At 43.5% G+C, this 22,168-nt stretch overlaps 1 protein-coding gene across 3 annotated transcripts in view; it reads left to right on the plus strand.

Annotated features, from left to right (window-relative positions):
* Positions 1–22,168, plus strand: part of SPECC1L (sperm antigen with calponin homology and coiled-coil domains 1 like) — a 123,353-nt gene that overhangs the window by 41,727 nt on the left and 59,458 nt on the right. For 2 of the 3 annotated variants that reach the window (XM_081252206.1, XM_081252207.1), the window contains 5 exons: positions 1,761–3,391; positions 4,771–4,978; positions 15,482–15,555; positions 16,643–16,818; positions 21,251–21,414. In XM_081252206.1, coding sequence (XP_081108332.1) covers positions 1,761–3,391; positions 4,771–4,978; positions 15,482–15,555; positions 16,643–16,818; positions 21,251–21,414 — 2,253 coding nt within the window. The remainder of the gene's footprint in view (positions 1–1,760; positions 3,392–4,770; positions 4,979–15,481; positions 15,556–16,642; positions 16,819–21,250; positions 21,415–22,168) is intronic. The other variant, XM_081252208.1, reaches the window with a different exon arrangement.

Here is a 22,168-nt window from a genome sequence, read left to right on the forward strand (position 1 = left end):
CACTTCACATTCTCTAGCTTAATTTCCATCAAAGTAGTCTTTCTCTGTGTTTCTTCCCCGCTCAAGAAAATTTATTGAACCTTTGTTGCTGCAACTCACCAAGTTCTCCCTGGCATTCAGGGCCCTATGGAAACCTTCCCCTGCTGCTTCCATCGACTGTAGGACCTTACTTTTCCTTCTGTGTACGATGCTGCTTCCATTACCTTGTCCTCATCTGTCATGTGGCCACCAGCATTCCCTCCCCTGCTCTACACCTGATCCCTGGCAGAATTAGTGGCTCTCTTCCCACATCATCCTCCCTCGTGTAGACCTTTTACTCCCCGTTACCTGGTTAGCCTGGTGCCTGCCACATAAAGAACCAGTTGGTTCTTTCAAAATATTTATTGGTCAGGTCTAGGACTTATTTTTCAAAGTAAAAAATAGTCTAATGATTTCCTTAAGTGTTTGTGGGTATTTAAACATACTCCTGTTCTTTTTATATTAAATACATGATCATGTCAATTGTTTGCACAGGTTTAAAATTTTAGCAGTTAAGTAATGGTGTGCCTTGTGCAGCATATTTGACGAACGTGCTGTTATAACTTAACAGTGATGCATCATCGTTTTCTAACACTTAGGGAGGCAGAGTGGCATACTGCTTAGACTGCCTGCCTGTGTGTGAATCTTGGCTCATGCATGTATTACCTGTGGGATGTCAGCAGATTATTTAACATCTCTTTTTGGGTTTCTTTGTCTGTAAAACAAGATGATGATAATGAAGCTTGTGTAAATTAATGTGTATGAAGTGTTAATATGTGTGTGTAGTAAGTATAAGTGCATGTTGTCTATTCTAATAATTCTTGTTATTGGTACTATTTTGTGGCATTTTATGGTGTGAAAAATGTTTTGCATTTACTTCGATCATAGTTTTTGTGGTTATTGTAGGTAGCTTAGGTTTTTTGTTTGTCCACAGGCTGCCTCTCACTTCTGGTCATCTGTAATCTTCCTTCACTGTCTGTTTCTGCAGTTAGTTTGCTACCTGACTGGCTATCCCTAGAGTCACCTTCTTCTGGCTTGCCCTAGATACTGTGTCCCTAGCCACCTGTTGAAAGCCATGGATTGGGATTCAAGTTCATGTGTATAGCTTTTTTTTTTATTGTGAAAGCTTTATTGAGGTATAATTCACATTCCATACAACTCAGTATAAACTTCATTTTTCATTGAGAATTAAAAGATGATTGATCTTCCAGTTTGGAGGAAACAACTTTATAGTAACCAGACTCTCAGGCAGAATTAGTATAGGTCAGAATCACTGTGTGATTATGATTATAGATCCTTAGATTATATCTCATTCTACCTGGGGCATAACTATGTGCCTTTCTTTTTTTAATTGATTAATTAATTTATTTATTTATTTATTCTTGGCTGCGTTGGATCTTTGTTGCTGCGTGTATGCTTTCTCTAGTTACGGCGAGTGGGGGCTACTCTTCGTTTCGGTGCATGGGCTTCTCATTGTGGTGGCTTCTCTTGTTGCAGAGTATGGGCTCTAGGTGCACAGGCTTCAGTAGTTGTGATTCACGGGCTCTAGAGCGCAGGCTCAGTAGCTGTGGTGCACAGGCTTAGTTGCTTTGCGGCGTGTGGGATCTTCAGGGACCAGGGATCGAACCTGTGTCCCCTGCATTGGCAGGCAGATTCTTAACCACTGCGCCACCAGGGAAGTCCCACTATGTGCCTTTCTACTGCTAAGTTTTTGCCTTATATTCTTTGTCTTAAACATGTAGGCACGAGTTCTTCAACCAAGCGGAGCACTTCCACAGGTAATAAAGAATCCAGTTCTACTAGAGAAAGATTACGTGAACGTACCCGACTAAACCAGAGCAAAAAACTACCTTCTGCAGGTCAGGGGGCTAATGACATGGCGTTGGCTAAACGTTCCCGCAGTCGCACGGCTACAGAATGCGACATTCGCATGAGCAAGTCCAAATCGGACAATCAGATCAGTGACAAAGCTGCTCTGGAAGCCAAAGTGAAGGATCTTCTCACATTGGCAAAAACCAAAGACGTGGAGATTTTACATTTGCGGAATGAACTCCGAGACATGCGTGCTCAGCTGGGCATTAATGAGGACCCTCCTGAGGGGGATGAGAAGTCCGAGAAGGAAGCCATCATTGTTCACCAGCCCACTGATGTCGAGTCCACTTTATTGCAGTTACAGGAACAGAATACTGCCATCCGTGAGGAGCTCAACCAGCTGAAAAATGAAAACAGAATGCTAAAGGACAGGTTGAACGCACTGGGCTTCTCCCTGGAGCAGAGGCTAGACCATTCTGAAAAACTGTTTGGCTATCAGTCCCTGAGCCCAGAGATCACCCCTGGTAACCAGAGCGATGGAGGGGGGACTCTGACTTCCTCGGTGGAGGGCTCTGCCCCTGGGTCAGTGGAGGATCTCCTGAGCCAGGATGAAAACACCCTCATGGACCATCAGCACAGTAACTCTATGGACAACCTGGACAGCGAGTGCAGTGAGGTGTACCAGCCCCTCACATCCAGCGATGACGCCCTGGACGCACCGTCGTCCTCGGAGTCAGAAGGCATTCCGAGCATAGAGCGCTCTCGGAAGGGGAGCAGCGGGAACGCCAGCGAAGTGTCCGTCGCTTGTTTGACGGAACGGATACACCAGATGGAGGAGAACCAACACAGTACGAGTGAGGAACTTCAGGCGACTCTGCAAGAGCTCGCTGATCTACAGCAGATCACCCAGGAGCTGAACAGCGAAAACGAAAGGCTCGGAGAGGAGAAGGTGATTCTCATGGAGTCGTTATGTCAGCAAAGCGATAAGTTGGAACACTTCAGCCGACAGATCGAATATTTCCGCTCCCTTCTAGATGAGCATCACATTTCCTATGTCATAGATGAAGATGTAAAAAGTGGACGCTACATGGAACTGGAGCAACGCTACATGGATCTAGCTGAGAACACCCGTTTTGAACGGGAGCAGCTTCTTGGCGTCCAGCAGCATTTAAGTAATACTTTGAAGATGGCTGAGCAAGACAACAAGGAAGCTCAGGAGATGATCGGGGCACTCAAGGAGCGCAACCACCACATGGAGCGAATCGTTGAGTCTGAGCAGAAGGGCAAGGCAGCCTTGGCAGCCACGTTGGAGGAGTTCAAAGCCACAGTGGCCAGTGACCAGATCGAGATGAATCGCCTGAAGGCCCAGCTGGAGAACGAGAAGCAGAAAGTGGCGGAGCTGTATTCCATCCATAACTCCGGAGACAAGTCTGACATTCAGGATCTCCTGGAGAGTGTCAGGCTGGACAAAGAAAAAGCAGAGACTCTGGCCAGTAGCCTGCAGGAAGATCTGGCTCACACCCGGAATGATGCCAATCGATTGCAGGACACCATCGCAAAGGTACTGTTTAAGTAGATAGAATGTTCTGGACCAGTGTTATGCAGCTGCAGTACATGGCATGCTTACTGAGAGCCAGCAGCCCTGGTGGTGTGTCATTAGCTTTTGTTAATCAGATATTTTTTTAAGCTTCAGAATGGTTTTCTTGTATTGGGATGGAGTGAAAAGTATTCTTATAATAATGTCATTTCCACTCACTTGTACTTTGTTACTGTTTTCCTGCCTGTGAGAGGTTGGGGCTGGAGTTACAACTAACTGAAGTTGTAACAGAAGTTGTCCCTAGTTCTGGGTATGCCCAGGGGAGTGTGTCATACAGATTTACATCCTCCTCTGTAGTGTAGTTTGGCATAAGAAAAACGGAGAGCCAGTATTCCAGTCTGTGGGACCAGCAATGTCTGCCTCTTCTTATCCTTTTGTGGTTGTAGTTTTTCAAGTAGAGTTCTGTTGTGATTTTAAAATACTTTTAGAGTGTGAAGGCTCCTATTTCTTAGAGGCCCATGGTTTGTTGCTGGTGGGGACCTTAGTGATCATTGGTCCAGCCCCCTTTTTTTACACGCAGTGTGATAGTGAGGACTCAGTCAGAACTGCAGCCCAGGGTTGCTGGCAATCGCCAGGGCTCTGTGCCCCACGTGGTTGCTGATGTCGTGTTTATTATTATTATTATTCTTCTTCTTCTTATTATTATTATTATTATTTTTTTTTTTTCCGTACGCGGGCCTCTCACTGCTGTGGCCTCTCCCGTTGTGGAGCACAGGCTCCGGATGCGCCGGCTCAGCGGCCATGGCTCACGGGCCCAGCTGCTCCGCGGCATGTGGGATCTTCCCGGACCGGGGCACGAACCCGTGTCCCCTGCATCGGCAGGCAGACTCTCAACCACTGCACCACCAGGGAAGCCCCTAAACCTTAATTTTTTAAGTGACAACTTTCATAGATACAGTTTAGGAGATGTGGTATTTGTCGGAGCATGTATGTTGGGGGCCACTATGAACTAACAGTGACTATATTAGAGAACTTTTTTGTTTCCATTTTTAATTTGATTTTGAAACTGTCACAAATCAGACATCATTTTTGTGGGAAAGCATGTTAATCATTAATCAGATGCATGCCTGCAGTCCAAACTTTGGAGAAGGGAAAATTTCCTCATGAATAGTATAGTGAAGTTCAGTGAGCTGTCAGTGTAATCTCAGTCAGTGACGTGGCAGCAGATCACGCTTAGTCCATGTTACTGGAGAGCGCCTTCCACCCGGCTATTACACAGGTCGTTCTTGCTCACGCAGAGCAGCTCACGCTCAGCTCCCTGCTGAGACAAGGTGTGCCTCCGTCCTAGGACTTATCTTAGAACAACTCTTACTTTTCTGATCTGCACCATCAATTTTGCACAGGTAGAAGATGAATACAGAGCCTTCCAAGAAGAAGCTAAGAAGCAAATAGAAGATCTGAATATGACATTAGAGAAATTAAGATCAGAGCTGGAAGAAAAAGAGACAGAAAGGAGTGACATGAAAGAAACGATCTTTGAACTTGAAGACGAAGTAGAACAGCACCGGGCGGTGAAGCTTCATGACAACCTCATCATCTCTGACTTAGAGAGTAAGTGAGGTCCCACCCGTCTTAACGTGTGGGAAGAGTTTGCGTTCGAAGCAGCAAAGTGACGGGGGGTGGCTCTTCCTGGGGCAGGGGTTCAAAGGCAGGAGCACAGTGGCCGGCAGATACGTGTGTGGGCAAGAGCTTCCCGTGGCCATTGGCAGTCTTACGGCTGCTGTTTGGCTCCTAAAGGACTATTAAGTGGAAGCATCTCTTTAAAACTGCTTAATTATGGAATATCATTTAAGTGAGAAGCTAATGGGGTTGTTAACTTTCTAGATCTTAGGAAAAGCCATTTGTTGTCGATGTCTAGTGGTTGCAAGTATACTGAGACCAAAAAATATTTATCCTTTATAATCTTATGCCTGAGGCACAGGTTTTTGTTTATTTGTTTAATATTCCTCCCTTTCACAGAGATTTTATGATCAGGTAGACATGAAACTCAGATTTTGAGTTGCTTTGTTTTTTAAAAGATTCTAAAAAACTGTTTTGTAAGTATTTCAGACTTTAAAAAAAGTTGCAAAAATAGTACAAAGCATTTCTGTGTGGAAAATTTGAACAGAAATTTGCATGATCTTAAGATGTCTTCCCACAGACTGTTTATTATGTTACAAGTGAGGAAAAAGAAACAACCAGAAATTACACAGTGGAATAATTGGGCAACACTGTGACCCGGTGATCGGGTGACCAGGTGATCATGTAAGTGACAGAGGCACATGGATATCGCTAGGCTGTATTCTGGCTGAGGCATAACTTCAGTTAACATAAAGAAACATTAAACAGACAAAAAATGAGGAATGTTGTACTAAAAGCCCAGGATCGAATGGTGCTGTATCCTCAAAAATGCCAGTGTCATAAAAGACAAAGGCTGAGGGAAAATTCCAGGCTGTAGGAGGCTGAGGAGAAGGACAACCCGTGCACTCCCTGTGCCTGCACTGGCTCCAGTGCTGTCGGGAGCTGCTGTAAAGGTGTGGTGACAGAACTGGAATGTGTGTGAGATTAGGTAAACGTATTGTGTCAGTATAAATTTATGAAGCTGATAACCCAGCTGTGTCTGTGTATTCTTGGGAACCACACACTGAATATTCAGGGGTGAAGGACTGTGATGTATATCCTTAAGGGTTCAGGAAAAAGGGACAATTAGAGGCAGACGGACAGGGATGGGAGATAGCAAATGATAAAACCAATGGTAAACTATTAACAGTAGGCAAATCTGAGAAGGAGGTGAATGGGTGTTTGGTTCTTTGTGTTACTTCTTGTACCTTTTTGTAAGTTTGAAATTATTTCCAAATAATACACTTAAAAAATTCTTATGTGTTCTTCATCTAGATTCCTCAAATGTTAACAGAGTTTAAGTTGTAATACACTTTAATGATGGCCTGGTGGGGACAGGGAGAATGGATGCCTTGGTTAAAGCTCTTAAAATTTCTGGTTCATGATGCTGCTCCTTTGAGCACTGACGGTTTACTATTTATTCCCTGACAGAGGACTGACAGGCAGATACAGTGTGTCAATACAGTAGCCAGAGCCCCTGTGCTGTGGATGCAGAGGTGGGGTGGAGGGAAGGTTTGAACTATTGATAGTTCCAAGAAAGAGACGGTCATTTGCAGGAGCCCTAAATGTGTCTGGTGGCAGTTCTGAGCTCTGGCTAGTTGACCCAGCATCTGTAGGTTGACCTCAGGGTCATTTGGAATATTCCAGGGTATCTGGATACTGAAGTAGTGGATTGTGGGATTGTATTTCTTGCATAGTGATGAACTTTTTCATCTAAAGTTTTAAAAAACTTTTAGTTTAACATTTATATCTAGTGTGTATTTCATTGTCACTGAACTGAGAAAGTTATCTAATTTTACTTCCTAAATATAAGAGGTTCTAAAGTTTTTCAGATTAACTTTGGAGTTCAGTGTGTTTTCCATTTTATACTGATAAGAACAGCCTTTTCCCTCGCAAACCCTTTGATTTGAATGTGGAAAGAGTGACACCTTGTGGTAATAGGGGTAATAGCTAGGAAAATGTTAGGTGATAAGGATTCCTGGGACAAAATTTTCCTTATCATTGCCAAAATAAAAGTTACATTGACATTGTATGGTTTTTAATCATAAAGTGGCTGAAAAGGGCTTCCCTGGTGGCGCAGTGGTTGAGAGTCCGCCTGCCGATGCAGGGGACACGGGTTCGTGCCCCGGTCCGGGGGGATCCCACATGCCGCGGAGCAGCTGGGCCCGTGAGCCATGGCCGCTGAGCCTGCGCGTCCGGAGCCTGTGCTCCGCAGCGGGAGAGGCCACAGCAGTGAGAGGCCCATGTACTGCAAAAAAAAAAAAAAAAGGCTGAAAAGCCTTAATAAATTTTTTTTTAGCCATGTAGTTTCTCTCCCCAGTTTTTTGAAATGAAAAGTTGAAATGTATAGAAATAGTGTGAGAGTAGTGTGGTAGTTAGCACCTCCTACCTGGAGGTGACAGTTGGTAGCATTTTGCAGTGTTCGCCTTCTGTATGTGCGTGTTTAACTGAACTAGTTGGCAGTAAGCTGTGGACTTCATGATACTTAACTTCTAATATTTCAGCATGCACCTTCTAAACAGCCTCCTCGAAACCACAATGCCGTTATCACATCTAGTAAAATTAGTCGTAATTTCTCAGCATCATCTAATACCCCATGTGAAGCTTTTCCCAGCTGTCCCCAAAATGTCCTTTATAGTTTTTCATAGGGACTGGGATCCAAACAAGTTTCATGCGTTATAATTTGTTACATCTCCATAGTCTGATAGGAGTTAATTTTTTTCCTAGAGAATTCTAGCATTTGGGATTGATGCTAAGTCAACACTTGGTATAGGGGACTCGATGACAGGGAATACTATTAATTGGGAAATTGAGATTTTCTTCTGTGGATGAAACCATCACCATAGTCAATTTTAGAACTTTTTTATCATCCCCTAAAGAAATCCTGCACCCATCGGCAGTCACTCCTCATTTACCCCAAAGCAACTCTGACTTTGGTATTAATGGACAGGATTTAAAACAGCTACTGTAACTGTACTCAGGGCGTAGAGGAAAATATGCTCATCATGACAAACAAATAGCAGATCTCCACAGAGAAATAAAAACTGTAAAAAAAAAAAAAAAAGAACCTAGTAGGTATTCTGGAACTAGAAAATTAAACAACTAATATAACAAGTTACAGAGTCATTTAAACAACAAATTAGAGATACAGAAGAGCCAGTGAACTTGAAAACCAATCAGTAGACATTATCCAGAGAGAAAAAAGATTGGAAAAAATGAGTAGAGTATCAGTGATATCTGTGGGACAGTATCACAGGTGTATCATGTAGTTGGGAGTCCAGGTGGCCTCCCAGAGAACATCAGTGCTGTACTGCGTAGATCTGGCCTGCGGTGCTTCTCAACAGCATCTGAGCTGGAAAGATTTGATGTAAAAAGTCACTCAGTAACTACTGTTAAGACTTCCAGTTCAAGATGATGGCCTGAGATCATACATACTTCCTTTCCCTTCCAAAGTCCAAGTGACATGGCGGGAGAGATATAAAAATTACAATGAGCTTGAGCAAAGATAGAAAACAGGGGAAGAGTCCTATCAGTAGGTCAGCAATTTGGGGTAATTTCTGGAATACTTTATATAAAGCTGATGGAATTGGCTGCAGAGAAATCAATCAGAATAGAACATTCTGCAGTTTAGGAGAACACTAAAGCTCTGACTAATAATGTTCCCAGCAGAGCCCTGGGGATGGGGACACTGAAACCTCCACGTCAGGGATCGTAGGGCCCCAGGGCCAGCAGTGGTCTCAGGCCACAGTGTAAGGGATTGCTGCTGTACCACCCCCTCCTCTGTCGGGGCTGTCTCTGGTGTTTGCCCCCAGGCTGCTGCTGCGCTCACCTCTAAGTAAGGTGGGAATATGGTGCCAGGGACTCCCAGCACGACCTTCACACTGTGCCAGAAGTAACTGCAGCCTGCCCTGTTGTCTTAAAGAGAAGACCACCCAGAGGGAAAGGCAGCTTGGCCCGGCAGTGAAACTGATACACACACATACACCTGTTGCCTCAGCAGAAGCCACCCTTCCATCTTGTACATCCAGAGGGCCCCACCCACCCTGCAGGCTCGTGTCATCAGCAGAGCCTTTAGCCGTTTGTTCTGTTGAGAAGCATGCAGGAGTCACTGATGCTAATCATTCTTTGCAAGTAAGAAAGACCAGCCAGGACTTATTAGACATTTAACACCTTAGAAGAGCTTAAGGGAGAAACAGCAGAAAGAAGCAGCTCAACTGAATCCCCCAAAATAAAGGTATTAACTTGCCCAGCAAACCAAAGCTGACTGGTATTACGAGTAGTGACACCAGCGAGACCTCAGGTCTGGCTCAGTTGCGACCTTATCAACCACTTAGTGTCTACATAGTAATGCTCTGTGCATGCTTGCAGTTAAGTCCTGCCCTTTTCCTGCCCTCTGTAGTTCCCAAGGTTGGGGCTAGGGCCTGACATCCTGATACATGGAACATTAGCGACAGTGGTGAGCAAAGGTGGCTTGAGATTAGAGAAGGAGCAGAAGGAAATAGAGGAAAGCTGTGTAATTCTGTGATGAGAAAAGCCTGGAAGGTAGAATACTTGGAAGCCTTAATGGAAAAAAGTCTCATATTTGACTATGTATAATTGAAATTTTCAATTCAGCAAATTGCCAGAAATAAATGACATTGAGAGAAATATTTATAATGCATGTCAAATATGTAAAGAGATTCTGTACATCAATAAGACTAGAATAACCCATTAGCTAAATTAAGTTTATGAATGGATAAGTCAGAAAAAGATACAAAAAGATGCTTGACTTTTAAAAAAGCAAAGAAACTCAAAAGAAGACGCAGGTGTGAAAAATTCAAAAGATTGCTAAGGTGTAAGAGAGGAGAAAGGGTCCTCTCATATACTGCAGATTTTTTGGAGTATTGATCATAATTTTTCAAGTACAACAGTAATTTAGCAATCCACTTCCAGAAACCTGCCCTTCAGAAACATTCTTACAAGTTTGCAAATGTATACATAGATGTGGATGCTTGCTGCAGAGTTGCTGGTTACCACAGAAACTTGGAAGCTACCTGTATTTTCAGAAGTCGAGATCTAGTTAATAACCCATGTGCCCAGCACACCCCTACTGTGGCTGCTTTTTCATCAGCCAAGATAAACAAGGCACGGAGAAATGTGTGCACAAAATAAGGCAAGTCGCATAGAGGATGAGCTGAGTATATTACTTCTGTAATTAAAACCATAAAAGTTTTAAATACAACATTACACTGAAATTGTAGCCAGGCATAATGGTGTTCCCTAAGAAATACCGATTTCAGTGTATTCTGTACCGTAAATTCTCTAACTTGGTGACTTCTCAAAAAAAATTCTGTATTCTTGAGCTAGAACCTTCTAATTGATTGACTTGGATCCTGTTGATAGTTTCAAATGGTCCTTCACTTCTACTTCTAGAAATGTGTCTTCAAGTAACATCTGAAAAACTGTAAAGACACTTACAGTGTTTATAACAAAAATTGGAACCCTTCTGGCTGTTCATTAATAGGAGGTTGCTGAGACAAATCATGATATATCCAATTGATAGCCATTGATGGCCATCTATCATGGCCATCAAAATGGTGCTGCAGGTCTGTATTTATTGATAAAGGTGTCCACTATCTACTGCTTAGTGGAAGGGCTTGTGAAGCAGGATAAATAGTATAATTTCATTTTTCTTTAAAAATAATACACACATATATGGAATCTGGAAAGATATATGCCAAATATAAATGCTAGGTAATCTTATTTTTGTCACTATTTTCTGTTTTCCAGACTTGTTACTGTGAGCGTGCATTACTTTTAGAATCCAGGGGTAAAAGTTATATTCACTTTTTTGGAGGGGGATAAAAATGAGTAAAATAAAAATTGAAAAACAGAGACAGGGACTTCCCTGGCGGTCCAGTGGTTAAGACTCTGCTTCCACTGCAGGGGGGCACGGGTTTGATCCCTGGTCTGGGAACTAAGATCCCCTGCATGCCACGCGGTGCGGCCAAAAAATTAAAAAAAAAAAAAAGACAAATAAAAATAGTAAATGGTTTATTTGAAACTCATGTGTGTCCTCTTCCTGCATCAGGAGTTCTGGTTTGGGAGTAAAGCTGTGGTCTGGTTGTTGGATACACCACCTGCCTTGTTCCCCTGCCCCTGAGGTGTGGAGCTTTAACTGATAGGTTCCTCTGGTCCTTTCCCTTCCTCTAAAAATTGTACCTGATGGCAGTTGGAGGTGCTTGACTAGATGCAGGAGTCTGACTTGAGTACTCGGGTATCTGTACCCTAAGGGTTTTCTGGGATTCAAGAGGGCAGGAAAGATTGGTGGAACTTTCATTACTTTATACCCCAAGGGTCGTAGGTAGATCCTGTGCCATGGTAGCTGCCCAGTGACACCCTCAGGAGTGATTGGCCTGTAACTGGAACCAGCATGGAGGCCTGGTTGATGGTTCTGGTTTTGTTGGTGATGATAGGTCTTGGTGGTGAAAAAGATTATGAACCTCATTATTAAATGGGCAGGGCAGTGCCCAGAATTGTTCAGAGCAAAGTTGGACTAATAACAATGAGAATAGAAATTGACCTGATTTCTAGAATAAAGGTAACATTGTAAAATTGAGTTATAATTTATAATTTAAAAAATGAGGTCATAGTAGTTCTTCTGTTCTTTGATGGAATTTAATGTTGCATTTGAGTTGAAGACAGTAGATGGCAGTGTCTCCCACACTTAAGACTTTGAGGAAGGAAACTGCATTTAGAGGCCCCAGAGTTGCAGGCTAAGCTGCCCTGTGTGACTGGTCACTGGGAGAGGCGGCTGTTTGCTAAGCCTCTTCACAGTGAGAGCTGGAGCATAGACGTCTTTGTTTCCAGGGAGGAAAAGCTTGTTGTCACTTTTAATGCTTTTGTAAAGTTTAAATCAAATTCCCTGGAGACGCTTGAAGTGCGCTTTATTCGGCCTGAATATGTCCACTGGCTGCCAGCTTCCCTTCTGTTTAAAAGAAGACATGCCAACAATAAATACGTAGTGCTGAGGGTAAAAGAATGTCCTTTAAGAGTAGTGATCTTGTGAATTCTGTGGCCATGAATGTAGAGGTTGGTGAGAAAAGGATAAGAACAAAATAAATGAATGAAATTTGGGATTTTATGATCAGTCTAAGATGGCCATGTGGCTTAAAATGTCACCTGGGGGGCTTCCCTGGTGGCGCAGTGGTTGAGAGACCGCCTGCCGATGCGGGCGACGCGGGTTCGTGCCCCTGTCCGGGAGGATCCCACATGCCGCGGAGCGGGTGGGCCCGTGAGCCATGGCCGCTGAGCCTGCGCGTCCGGAGCCTGTGCCCCGCAACGGGAGAGGCCACAACAGTGAGAGGCCTGCGTACCGCAAAAAAAAAAAAAAAAAAATGTCACCTGGGAATCAAGGCACCAGATGTTAAAGTGGGCTGTAGCGAGATTTGCTGTCATCTGTCTCATGTAAGTTACCTAGATAGGTCCTTTGTGACCAGAAGAAGAGGCAAAGAATTTTCAGCAGAGGAGAAATTACACATTTTTTTGTTTGCTTGTTTTAATAATAAAATATTTTTGTACATAATAAATATAGTGTAAATGAAAGGTGTAACCCCTAGTGTTTTCCACACTAGAAATATTTTACCTCCTGTCCTTATTCCTTGTCTATGTCTGGTAATATCCCCAAGACCCTGATTTCATCTACATGTAGGTCATACGGAGCCAAGTTCCCTGCTGGTTCCAGAGTCATCCCTTCCTCTGGAGGTTTGGGTCAGGGTATTGGACTCACTCACTCACCTGCTTGTCCACTTTGCCCTCAGCCAAATTGGGTGGCCCGTTTGCCCGTTAAGTTTCCAGGTTAAATGAGGTCTGAAGCAGCTTGTGTAGAGACAGACTTCTAAAGTTTAATCCTTTGCATATGAAAACATCCTCTTTTCTGTCTCTAAAAGGGTAGGAACTGTACCTTTTTTCCTTTCCCTTATATCTCATGCAGCTTGTAAAAAAGTCTGATACAAAGTAGGTACTTATGAGCAGTTTGTTGAATTACTGACGAAAAGTAATTAATTAACTTTTTATTTCATAGGCCCTAACTTTTTGGAATAATTTTGGGGTGATGAATGGGAGAAAATTGACTACTAGCTACCAAAAATGGCCATTTTTTTCCACCCATGTTTTATCTCATTTTTTAATTAAAAAAATTTTTTTAATCTTTTTAAAATTTATGTATTATTATTATTATTTTGGCTGCATTGGGTCTTGATTGCTGCGTGTGGGCTTTCTCTAGCTTCAGTGAGTGGGGGCTACTCTTCATCGTGGTGCATGGGCTTCTCATTGCGGTGGCTTCTCTTGTTGTGGAGCACGGGCTCTAGGCTCACGGGCTTCAGTAGCTGCAGCACGCGGGCTCAGTAGTTGTGGCTTGTGGGCTCTAGAGCGCAGGCTCAGTAGTTGTGGCACAGGGGCTTAGTTGCTCCGCAGCTTGTGGGATCTTCCTGGACCAGGGCTCAAACCCATGTCCCCTGCATTGGCAGGCGAATTCTTAACCACTGTGCCACCAGGGAAGTCCTCATTTATTTATTTTTAAATTTTATTTATTTATTTTATTTTGGGCTGCTTTTGGGTCTTCATTGCTGCACGCGGGCTCTCAAGTTGCAGCGAGCAGAGGCTACTCCTCATTGCAGTGCTCGGGCTTCTCATCGTGGTGGCTTCTCTTGTTGCGGAGCACGGGCTCTAGGCTCGCGGGCTCCAGTAGTTGCAGCACTCGGGCTCAGTAGCTGTGAGTTGTGGGCTCTAGAGCTCAGGCTCAGTAGTTGTGGCACACGGGCTTAGTTGCTCCGCACATGTGGGATCTTCCTGGACCAGGGATCGAACCTGTGACCCCTGCATTGGCAGGCGGATTCTTAACCACTGCACCACCAAGGAAGCCCCTCATCTATTTTTATTCAGCTTTAGAAAACATACCATTATTATATATTTATAGTAATCATTACACGTATAATTGTTATAAATATTCTAGACTTTATATTGTTACTGAAGTGAATTCATGCCTTTTAAAAATGTCAGAACACAAATGTATCAACATTGAATTAAGGTTTCAGAGGTTTCAGCAGAGCAGATTTCTCAGGAATTCGGAGGAGGAAGACGTGGAGCAGTCTCAGAAAAAGCATCAGCCTGCTCATACTTCAGGGTCTTGATTGGAAGCTAACAGCCTAAGAAGTGTTTTGGGTACATGTTGTTGCACACAGGTGTTGGCTGTGCCTGGGTTCCCTCTGCTACGTGTAAGGAGTAGGGGGAATGTTTACTCAGAAACACCAGTGTCCATGGTTTGACATCCCTGACAATAAACAGTTAAGTTCTGGCAATGGAATATTGAAACACTTGATGCTAGGTAATGACCTTAGGATTGCTTTCTCTTCTGCTTCCATTAGCTTGTGCACTTACACACTTGCTCTACTCTACAGGCCTACCCGTGCTGGGGCTGCGACCTTGGCATGTGGCTCCTGGCTCTGAGGTGTGCTCAGCCTCTGGGTGAAGAAACGCACCCCTGTTGGCAGTGGCAGCAACAAGGCTGTGTAAGGCAGAGTCGGAACACAGAAAGGACAGGGCTCTGCTGCAAGGGGGCGTCAGTGAAGTCAGAGGGTTTGTCACCAGGTGTAAGTGCCTGCTCTGGTGCTTAACAGAGAGACAGTGATGGGTTCCTGAGCTGTCGGAGTGACCAGCCGTGGGGAGGTGCTGGGCAGCAGCACCAGCATGGCGCCCTCCCCAGGCATTTCCCCTGATGCAGGGGTTTTTGAGCAGAACCTCCAAATAGAAGGGGACTTCCTTGTACATTTCTGGATCCCAGGGGACTGGCCTTGGCTGTGTCTTCATCTTTGCAGCCCCACTCTGTCTAGATCAGCCTTTGCATATTAGTGGTGCTCATCAGATGTTCACAGTGCATGACATTGTTGGAAGGAAATTCATATTATGCGAGAAATAATTTGAGAAATTGATTTACTTAATCCTTTATTTTGTGAAAGATGCTGCGTAGAATTAAATAGCACCTCCCCCAAGTTACTAAATAATTAAGTTTGTAAACATTTTACTAATTCACCACTTTTCTGGAATTTATTCCAGCATGTAAAGTAAGTGATGCTTACAAAAATACTTTAGATTAATAACCCTTTTGATTAAAATCTCCCATTTTAATTGCAGTCAGTGTTGTTTTGATTGGTTATGAGCCAACAATGTGTGTGTTTCTAACAATTGATTTTACATAACTTTTTGTTTCAGAATTAAGACGCTGAGGAAGGAAGTCATCCAGAAGTTGTGATTTAAATTTGATATGTTCCTTACAAAGTAATACTAATTTATACTTGGATTGGACATTCCTTTTTCCTTTTAAAGTTGTGTATTAAAAATAAAAAGTCTTTGGGCAGGATGACTTTCTGAATGTCATATTTAAGTACCTCCTCCCTTTACATTATTCCTTTCGAACAGATACAGTTAAAAAACTCCAGGACCAAAAACATGACATGGAAAGAGAAATCAAGACACTCCACAGGCGACTTCGGGTAAGATAAATCTTCACGTTATCTCATTAGAAAGCACAGTTTTCTGAAAGTTGAGCGCTTTGGTGTCGTTGACCCCACTCTCCTTCATCTGAAGCTTCAGATACTGTTACAATACTGAGCCCACTGGGCTTTGGGCAGAAAGCTACTGCCCTCACTTCAGAGTGGGACTGGTAGTAGATTCTGGTTGCAAGATTGTACTAGTAATTGATGAGTGGTAACTTCAGAAAGAGGGATTTAGGAAGTGAGTATGATATTTTGGAAAGAAAGTTTATTAGCTCTGGATTATGAAGCCTCCCAAACTAAGCTGCTTTTCTTGTGAGTTTTCTGTCTTCTGTGGATTTGATCAGCCTGCCGACGGCAGCAATGCTCTGATGCAGAGGGTCAGGGAAGCTGGACTTGTAGTTTGGGTTGTGCGTCAGTTGCTCAGGCTGCCTTGGGGTGGTGGGCACTGGGCCCAGCCAGCAGCTGTAGCTCTGGGAGAGGGGCTGCCCTGGGGAGCATGCCTGGCCACGGAGGCTGCGGGAAGCAGCAGGCTGTACAGGTCCTCAGCTCCTCTCTTTGTGTGATTTTTTGTCTGCCTACATTAAATTCAGTGTTTTTCTTCTGGCTTCCTCTTCCTTTTCCTTTACTTTTGATTTTTTTTTTTCCTGTTAGTTTTTGGTGTCAGGATATTTATAGTTTTTCCCTGTAAAATCTTTCAGTATGGTTCACACACCATTTATCTACCTTCTAGAGCTTTTCAGAGATACATTTTGGATGCTGTGTTTATTTTCGTAAGACTAACTTTGATACCTGCCATGAGGAAGGGAGGCTTGACATTATCATTGTTAATACTGAGCACCCTGAGTGCCTGATGCCTCAGTAGGCAGATCAACTGGAAACTCTTTTCCTCACTAAGAACACGTTCACCAAAAATAATTATGTTTTCTGTTATAAATAGGTAATAGCAATTCTCTGGGATTTAAAAGAAATTAGTCATTGTTTGAGATAGTGCATTACAGCAATCTAATCATAAACACATTTTATTGCTTTAAAATAAGTCTTTACTGCTCTCTTTTGGAAATAAAAGTTTAGTTTTTTAATGTAGGAAGAATCAGCAGAATGGCGGCAGTTTCAGGCTGATCTCCAGACGGCGGTGGTCATCGCAAATGACATTAAATCTGAAGCCCAAGAGGAGATTGGTGATCTGAAGCGCCGATTACATGAGGCTCAAGAAAAAAATGAGAAACTCACAAAAGAATTGGAGGAAATAAAGTCACGCAAGTATGTTTTGAGAAACCAGCTCTGTACTTATGTTTCAATAGGGAGCACTTGAGTCACGGCTCTGTGATGTGGTTTTATGGAAAGAACATAGGCTTGACACTGGTGTGATTGAGTTTGGGTCCAGTGGAAGTTACTCACCTTTTCTGGCCTCACTCTGTGACCCCTGTAAAGTAGTGTGGTCTCTGTGGCCTTTCAGAGCTGTTGTCAGTGTCCATAGTCAACAACTCTAGAGGGGTTGGAGTGGCCGCTGGCATGTGGTCCATTGTGGTTCCCGCCAGTCCTCTGTCCTCCGTCCCAGCCCGTTGCTATTCTTTGGGTTGTACTCCTCCCGGAAGACGTGGACCCTGGAGGCAGACAGACTCGGTCCCGTGCAGCTCTGCCTCTGCTGGGTGTGAGGGCTCGCTCAGGCCCTTAGTTTGCTTGTCTCTGCAGTGGACACAGTCCTGCTTGTGTCACAGAGTTGTTGTAGGGCTGAAGTGAGACACCCCTGGATGGCGCTCAGGGCCACGGCCAGTGTCCATTAGCGGGTATTTTAGAGACCCGAGTGAAGAATGCAGGCTGATTTCTCTCCACCGCTTGCTTGAGGAGTTGTCTTATGCTTAATACACACAGGTATTTTCCCATTTAACATACAGCTCTTTGGAAACCCGTAAAAAGTCTTAGATGATGTGCTCTGAGTTCCTAGTGAGATTCTATCTGTGAGCAGAGGAGAGTGGTTTTTGAGATTTTTATTAAGTATCAGTAGAGTTTGAGGTTATTGTGAAGAATTTGATTATCCATTACTTTGAACAATTCTTAAGCAGCCCTAGGTAAAAAATTTAGAAAAATATTTAACAGGCCAACTTGGAAAAGCTGTCTTATTTTATTGTTGCCTAGGTCTAGTGGATGCCCAGTGGGAAGTATTGTTAAACCATTTTTCTTTGGCTTCTTTAATAAGCAGAACACGGAGGAATGAGTTGGAAGATTATTATTTCTCCACTAGTACATTACCCTTCCTCCTTTGTACCACTGAATAAATAGAAATGCTCCATTCGAAAGGTAGCCCAAGTGACTGAAATGCTACTCTGAGAGACTTGTTCCACTGGCTCCCGAGAGCCTGTCAGTGTTTGAGACACATACTTAAAGGATGTGCCCCCGAGAGAAGTAGCATTGTGTAGAGCAGCAGTTCTCAGAGTGAGGTCTGCAGACCCAGGGGTCCCCAGGGCCCTTTCAGGGGCTCTTCGAGGTCAAACTGTTTTCATAATAATGCTGATGTGCTGTTTGCCCTCTTCACTGTGTTGACTTTTTGCACAGATGGTGGACAGCAATTGTTGATGGATCAAGGCCTTTGCACCAGATCGTACTTGTGGTCATTGTGCTCTTCCCCACGAGCCACTGGCATTTTCAAAATGCAGGTTTCCCTTACAGATGTCCTTGGTGAAGCAGTAAATTAGTAACATCACTCTGTCTTGGTCCTTGAGTATATTCTTTTTTTTTAAAATATTTCTTTTTGATGTGGATCAATTTTTTTTTTGAAAGTCTTTATCAAATTTGTGACAATATTGCTTCTGTTTTATGTTTTGGTTTTTTGGCCGTGAGGCATATGGGATCTTAGCTCCCTGACCAGGGATTGAACCCACAGCCCCTGCATTGGAGGGCAAAGTCTTAACCACTGGACTGCCAGGGAAGTCCCCTATTGTATTCTTTTCTTTTTTTTTTGGCTGTGTTGGGTCTTTGTTACTGCGCACGGGCTTTCCTCTGGTTGTGGCGAGCGGGGGCTACTCTTCATTGCGGTGCACAGGCTTCTCATTGCGGTGGCTTCTCTTGTTGCAGAGCACGGGGCTGTAGGCGCGCGGGCTTCAGTAGTTGCGGCATGCGGGCTCTAGAGCGCAGGCTCAGTAGTTGTGGCGCACGGGCTTCGTTGCTCCGCGACGTGTAGGATCTTCCCGGACCAGGGCTCAAACCCGTGTCCCCTGCCTTGGCAGGCGGATTCTTAACCACTGCGCCACCAGGGAAGCTCCCCCTATGGTATTCTTTTTAAGGTCCTATGAGATGGGTGGGAAGTTGCCTAAGGAGCTGCTGCTGCATCTGCAGCTGTGTGCCCAGGTGTGCGGCAGTCTGGAAGAGAGCACTGTGTGTCACTGTAGTTTGTGCTGTTTTCCTTTTTCATGGAGTGAAGATTTTTACTTGAGAATGACTGACAGAAGCTATTGGTATTCAGACTTTAGTGTTTGGTGGATATTTCTTGAAAATGATTAAGGGAGCCTGTCACTTCAAGGAAAGCAACTAACAGTGTTTGGTACCAATGATAAAATATGGGCTTTTAAGTGAATGTTAGGATTTTGGAAGACTTGTATCTGCCATTGCAAGTTCAGCAGCTTCCCATAAAGAGTTTCCTGATGAGATCCCTAGTGATATTAACAGGAGATTTTTAAAGAATGAATTGTTTAATGACAGGCATCGACACTTGGAAAATCCGTGTAACTCTGTGAACCAGTATTTTCCATATGACCAGGGCATGATGTCACCCAATCCTGTGTGGGTAAAGGATCCATATGCGTTAAAAGTGCAAGGTGAACAGAGTAGGAAAATTTCATTCATTCATATGGTTTCAGATTCCACATTTTAACTAACTTATAAGTTACTACCACTTACTGGGTTTTAATGTTTATCAAAGAAGAATAGCCATAGTTATCTGTTTTAATATCATTAAAATATACTTCCCTGGACTTCCTTGGTGGCGCGGTGGTTAGGAATCCACCTGCTGATGCAGGAGACACGGGTTTGATCCTTGGTCCGGGAAGATCCCACATGCCGTGGAGCAACTAAGCCCGTGCGCCACAACTGCTGAGCCTGTGCTCTAGAGCCTGTGAGCCACACCTAATGAAGCCCGTGTGCCTAGAGCCTGTGCTCTGCAACAAGAGAAGCCACTGCAATGAGAAGCATGCGCACCACAATGAAGAGTAGCCCCTGCTTGCCGCAACTAGAGAAAGCCCACGTGCAGCAACAAAGACCCAGTGCAGCCAAAAAAATAAATAAATAAAATAAATTTATTAAAAGAAAAAAAAAATATATATATATAATTCCCTTTTCCAACTACACATCTGTGTGAGGCCTGCTTTTTTTCATGTCACAATAGATTGAATACAGAAGAAATGAGAATCTGACAGTCTTCTATTAAGCCAAACATTAAAGAGATGTACAGAAATGTTAAAACGCTGCTATTTTAAGGACTTCCCTGCTGGTCCAGTGGTTAAGACTCCGCGCTCCCAATGCAGGGGGCCCAGGTTCGATCCCTGGTCAGGGAACTAGATCCCACATGCCGCAACTAAGACCCAGTGCAGCCAAATAAGTAAATAAATTAAAAAAAAAAAATTTTTTTTAAATAAAAACATTGCTATTCTTCTTAATTTTTTTGTTTTGGAAAACAGTTGTTTTTCATAAAAATATGTTAATTATGTTAATAAGCCCTGAGTTTATTTTTATTTTTAGATGAGCTAAATATTTAAAATATTTAATATGGTAAACGTCAATCTCTGTAACCCACATAAACAAAAGCTCTTTGGGGTCCTCAATAGTTTTTTAAGAGTGGAAAAGGGCTCTAAGACCAAAAAGTTGGATAACGGCTGTTGTACATTCTTTATTAAAACTTCCAAGCATGAGGCATTTTGGCAAAAAAAAACTCTGTCATAAGAGCCAAATGGCCACCAAAGACTAATTTTCCTAAGGACTGGCTTAATTTTTGTACAGTATGAACTGGCTTGTAGTTATATGACACATGCAAACTCTGCAGCTGAAATCTCTTTCCAGATGTAAACTTTAGTGTTTGCTTAGTGAATGAGAGCTTTCTAGAAATGAAGTGGAATTGATTTTTTTAGTTGACTCACACTGAACATGTAGGAGATTCATGTTACCAATATGGGTCCAGGCTTTCCCCCCTCTCCTTTTGTAGAAATTCTATTTGGTGACTATGCCATTTTTTTAAAAAATTTAAGAGTATGGGCTTTGATTTCATTTCTTTGTATTTCCACGCCTGTGCATGGCATGTTAGATAGAGCAGGTATCAACTGTCTGCATGTGCTGTGAATTCCCAGACTCACTCTCCTGGGAAGGGCCTTCTCCACAGCACAGAACCTTACAGTCCCCAGTTCTGAGCCCACCTCCCATTTTACTGCTAATTGATTACTGATGTTCTCACCTTACACTTACACAAATGAAAATGGAAGCTAATGGTTACTTAACCTAGTTAGGATAACCTGATATAAAAATTTTAGTATCATTTCCTGGAATTCACCAAGCAGATAAGAATATTAGACCAGGTAATTTACTCAGCTCAACTGATACTATTTTCTTGTTTTTAACTGATACTTTTTAATACTTCTCAGTTGAGAAGGGGAAATGTGTATTTTCTAGTATGTATACAGAAATGCCCTGATTTCAGTATTGTTTTCAGGCAAGAGGAGGAGCGTGGCCGGGTGTATAACTACATGAATGCTGTTGAGAGAGACTTGGCAGCCTTGAGGCAGGGGATGGGGCTGAGTAGAAGGTCCTCGACTTCCTCCGAGCCGACCCCTACGGTGAAAACCCTCATAAAGTCGTTCGACAGTGCGTCTCAAGGTAACACCAGTCGTGCCCTAGCGGGCGGTCGTGTTCATGTACCACATGTTCTCTGTTCTAGTTGATGTTCTTTACCATCTTACTCTGAGTCTCATCACATTTCATATGATGTTAGTGAGTTAGTCTTCCTGCAAGGTGGATTTTAACAGGAGATTTGGGATCTGTTCAGCCTCAGAGATCTCGGAGTCAGACTTGGGCCTTACCCCATGCATGTGTGTCTTCTCCATGCCTGAGAACTTCCAGATGTGAGACTTCAGCCCTCTCCCTTGCTCTGAACTCCTCAGGCCCAGTGTATTCAGATGCTACTTGACACTGACACCCAGGTGTCTCCCAGACATCTTCTCACGTCCGAAACCAGATCTTGTCCCTTAACTTCCATCTTTCCCCATGTGAATGGCAGCACCATTCCACCCAGTCATGTAAGCCAGAAATCTCGGAATCTTCCCTCTTCCTTCAATCCTCCTTCCTTACCTTGACATTGACCCATTAGCAAGACCTCTTGGTCTGGCCTCCCGCACCCACACCTGCTCTGCTCTCCATCACTGGGGGCACACCAGCCACTGCTCATTCAGTGGCCTCCTCTTTATTTTTTAATTTAATTTTTTTTTTTTCTGGCTGCACCATGAGGCTTGCAGGATCTTAGTTCCCTAACCAGGGATCGAATCCGGGCCCCAGCAGCAAAGGTGCTGAGTCCTAATCACTGGACTGCCAGGGAATTCCCAGGATCCTACTTTTGAACAGTTCAGTCTAGAGA

Source organism: Mesoplodon bidens (genome assembly GCF_964165515.1).
Source record: "Mesoplodon bidens genome assembly, chromosome: 13".
NCBI classification, from domain to species: Eukaryota; Metazoa; Chordata; class Mammalia; order Artiodactyla; family Ziphiidae; genus Mesoplodon; species Mesoplodon bidens.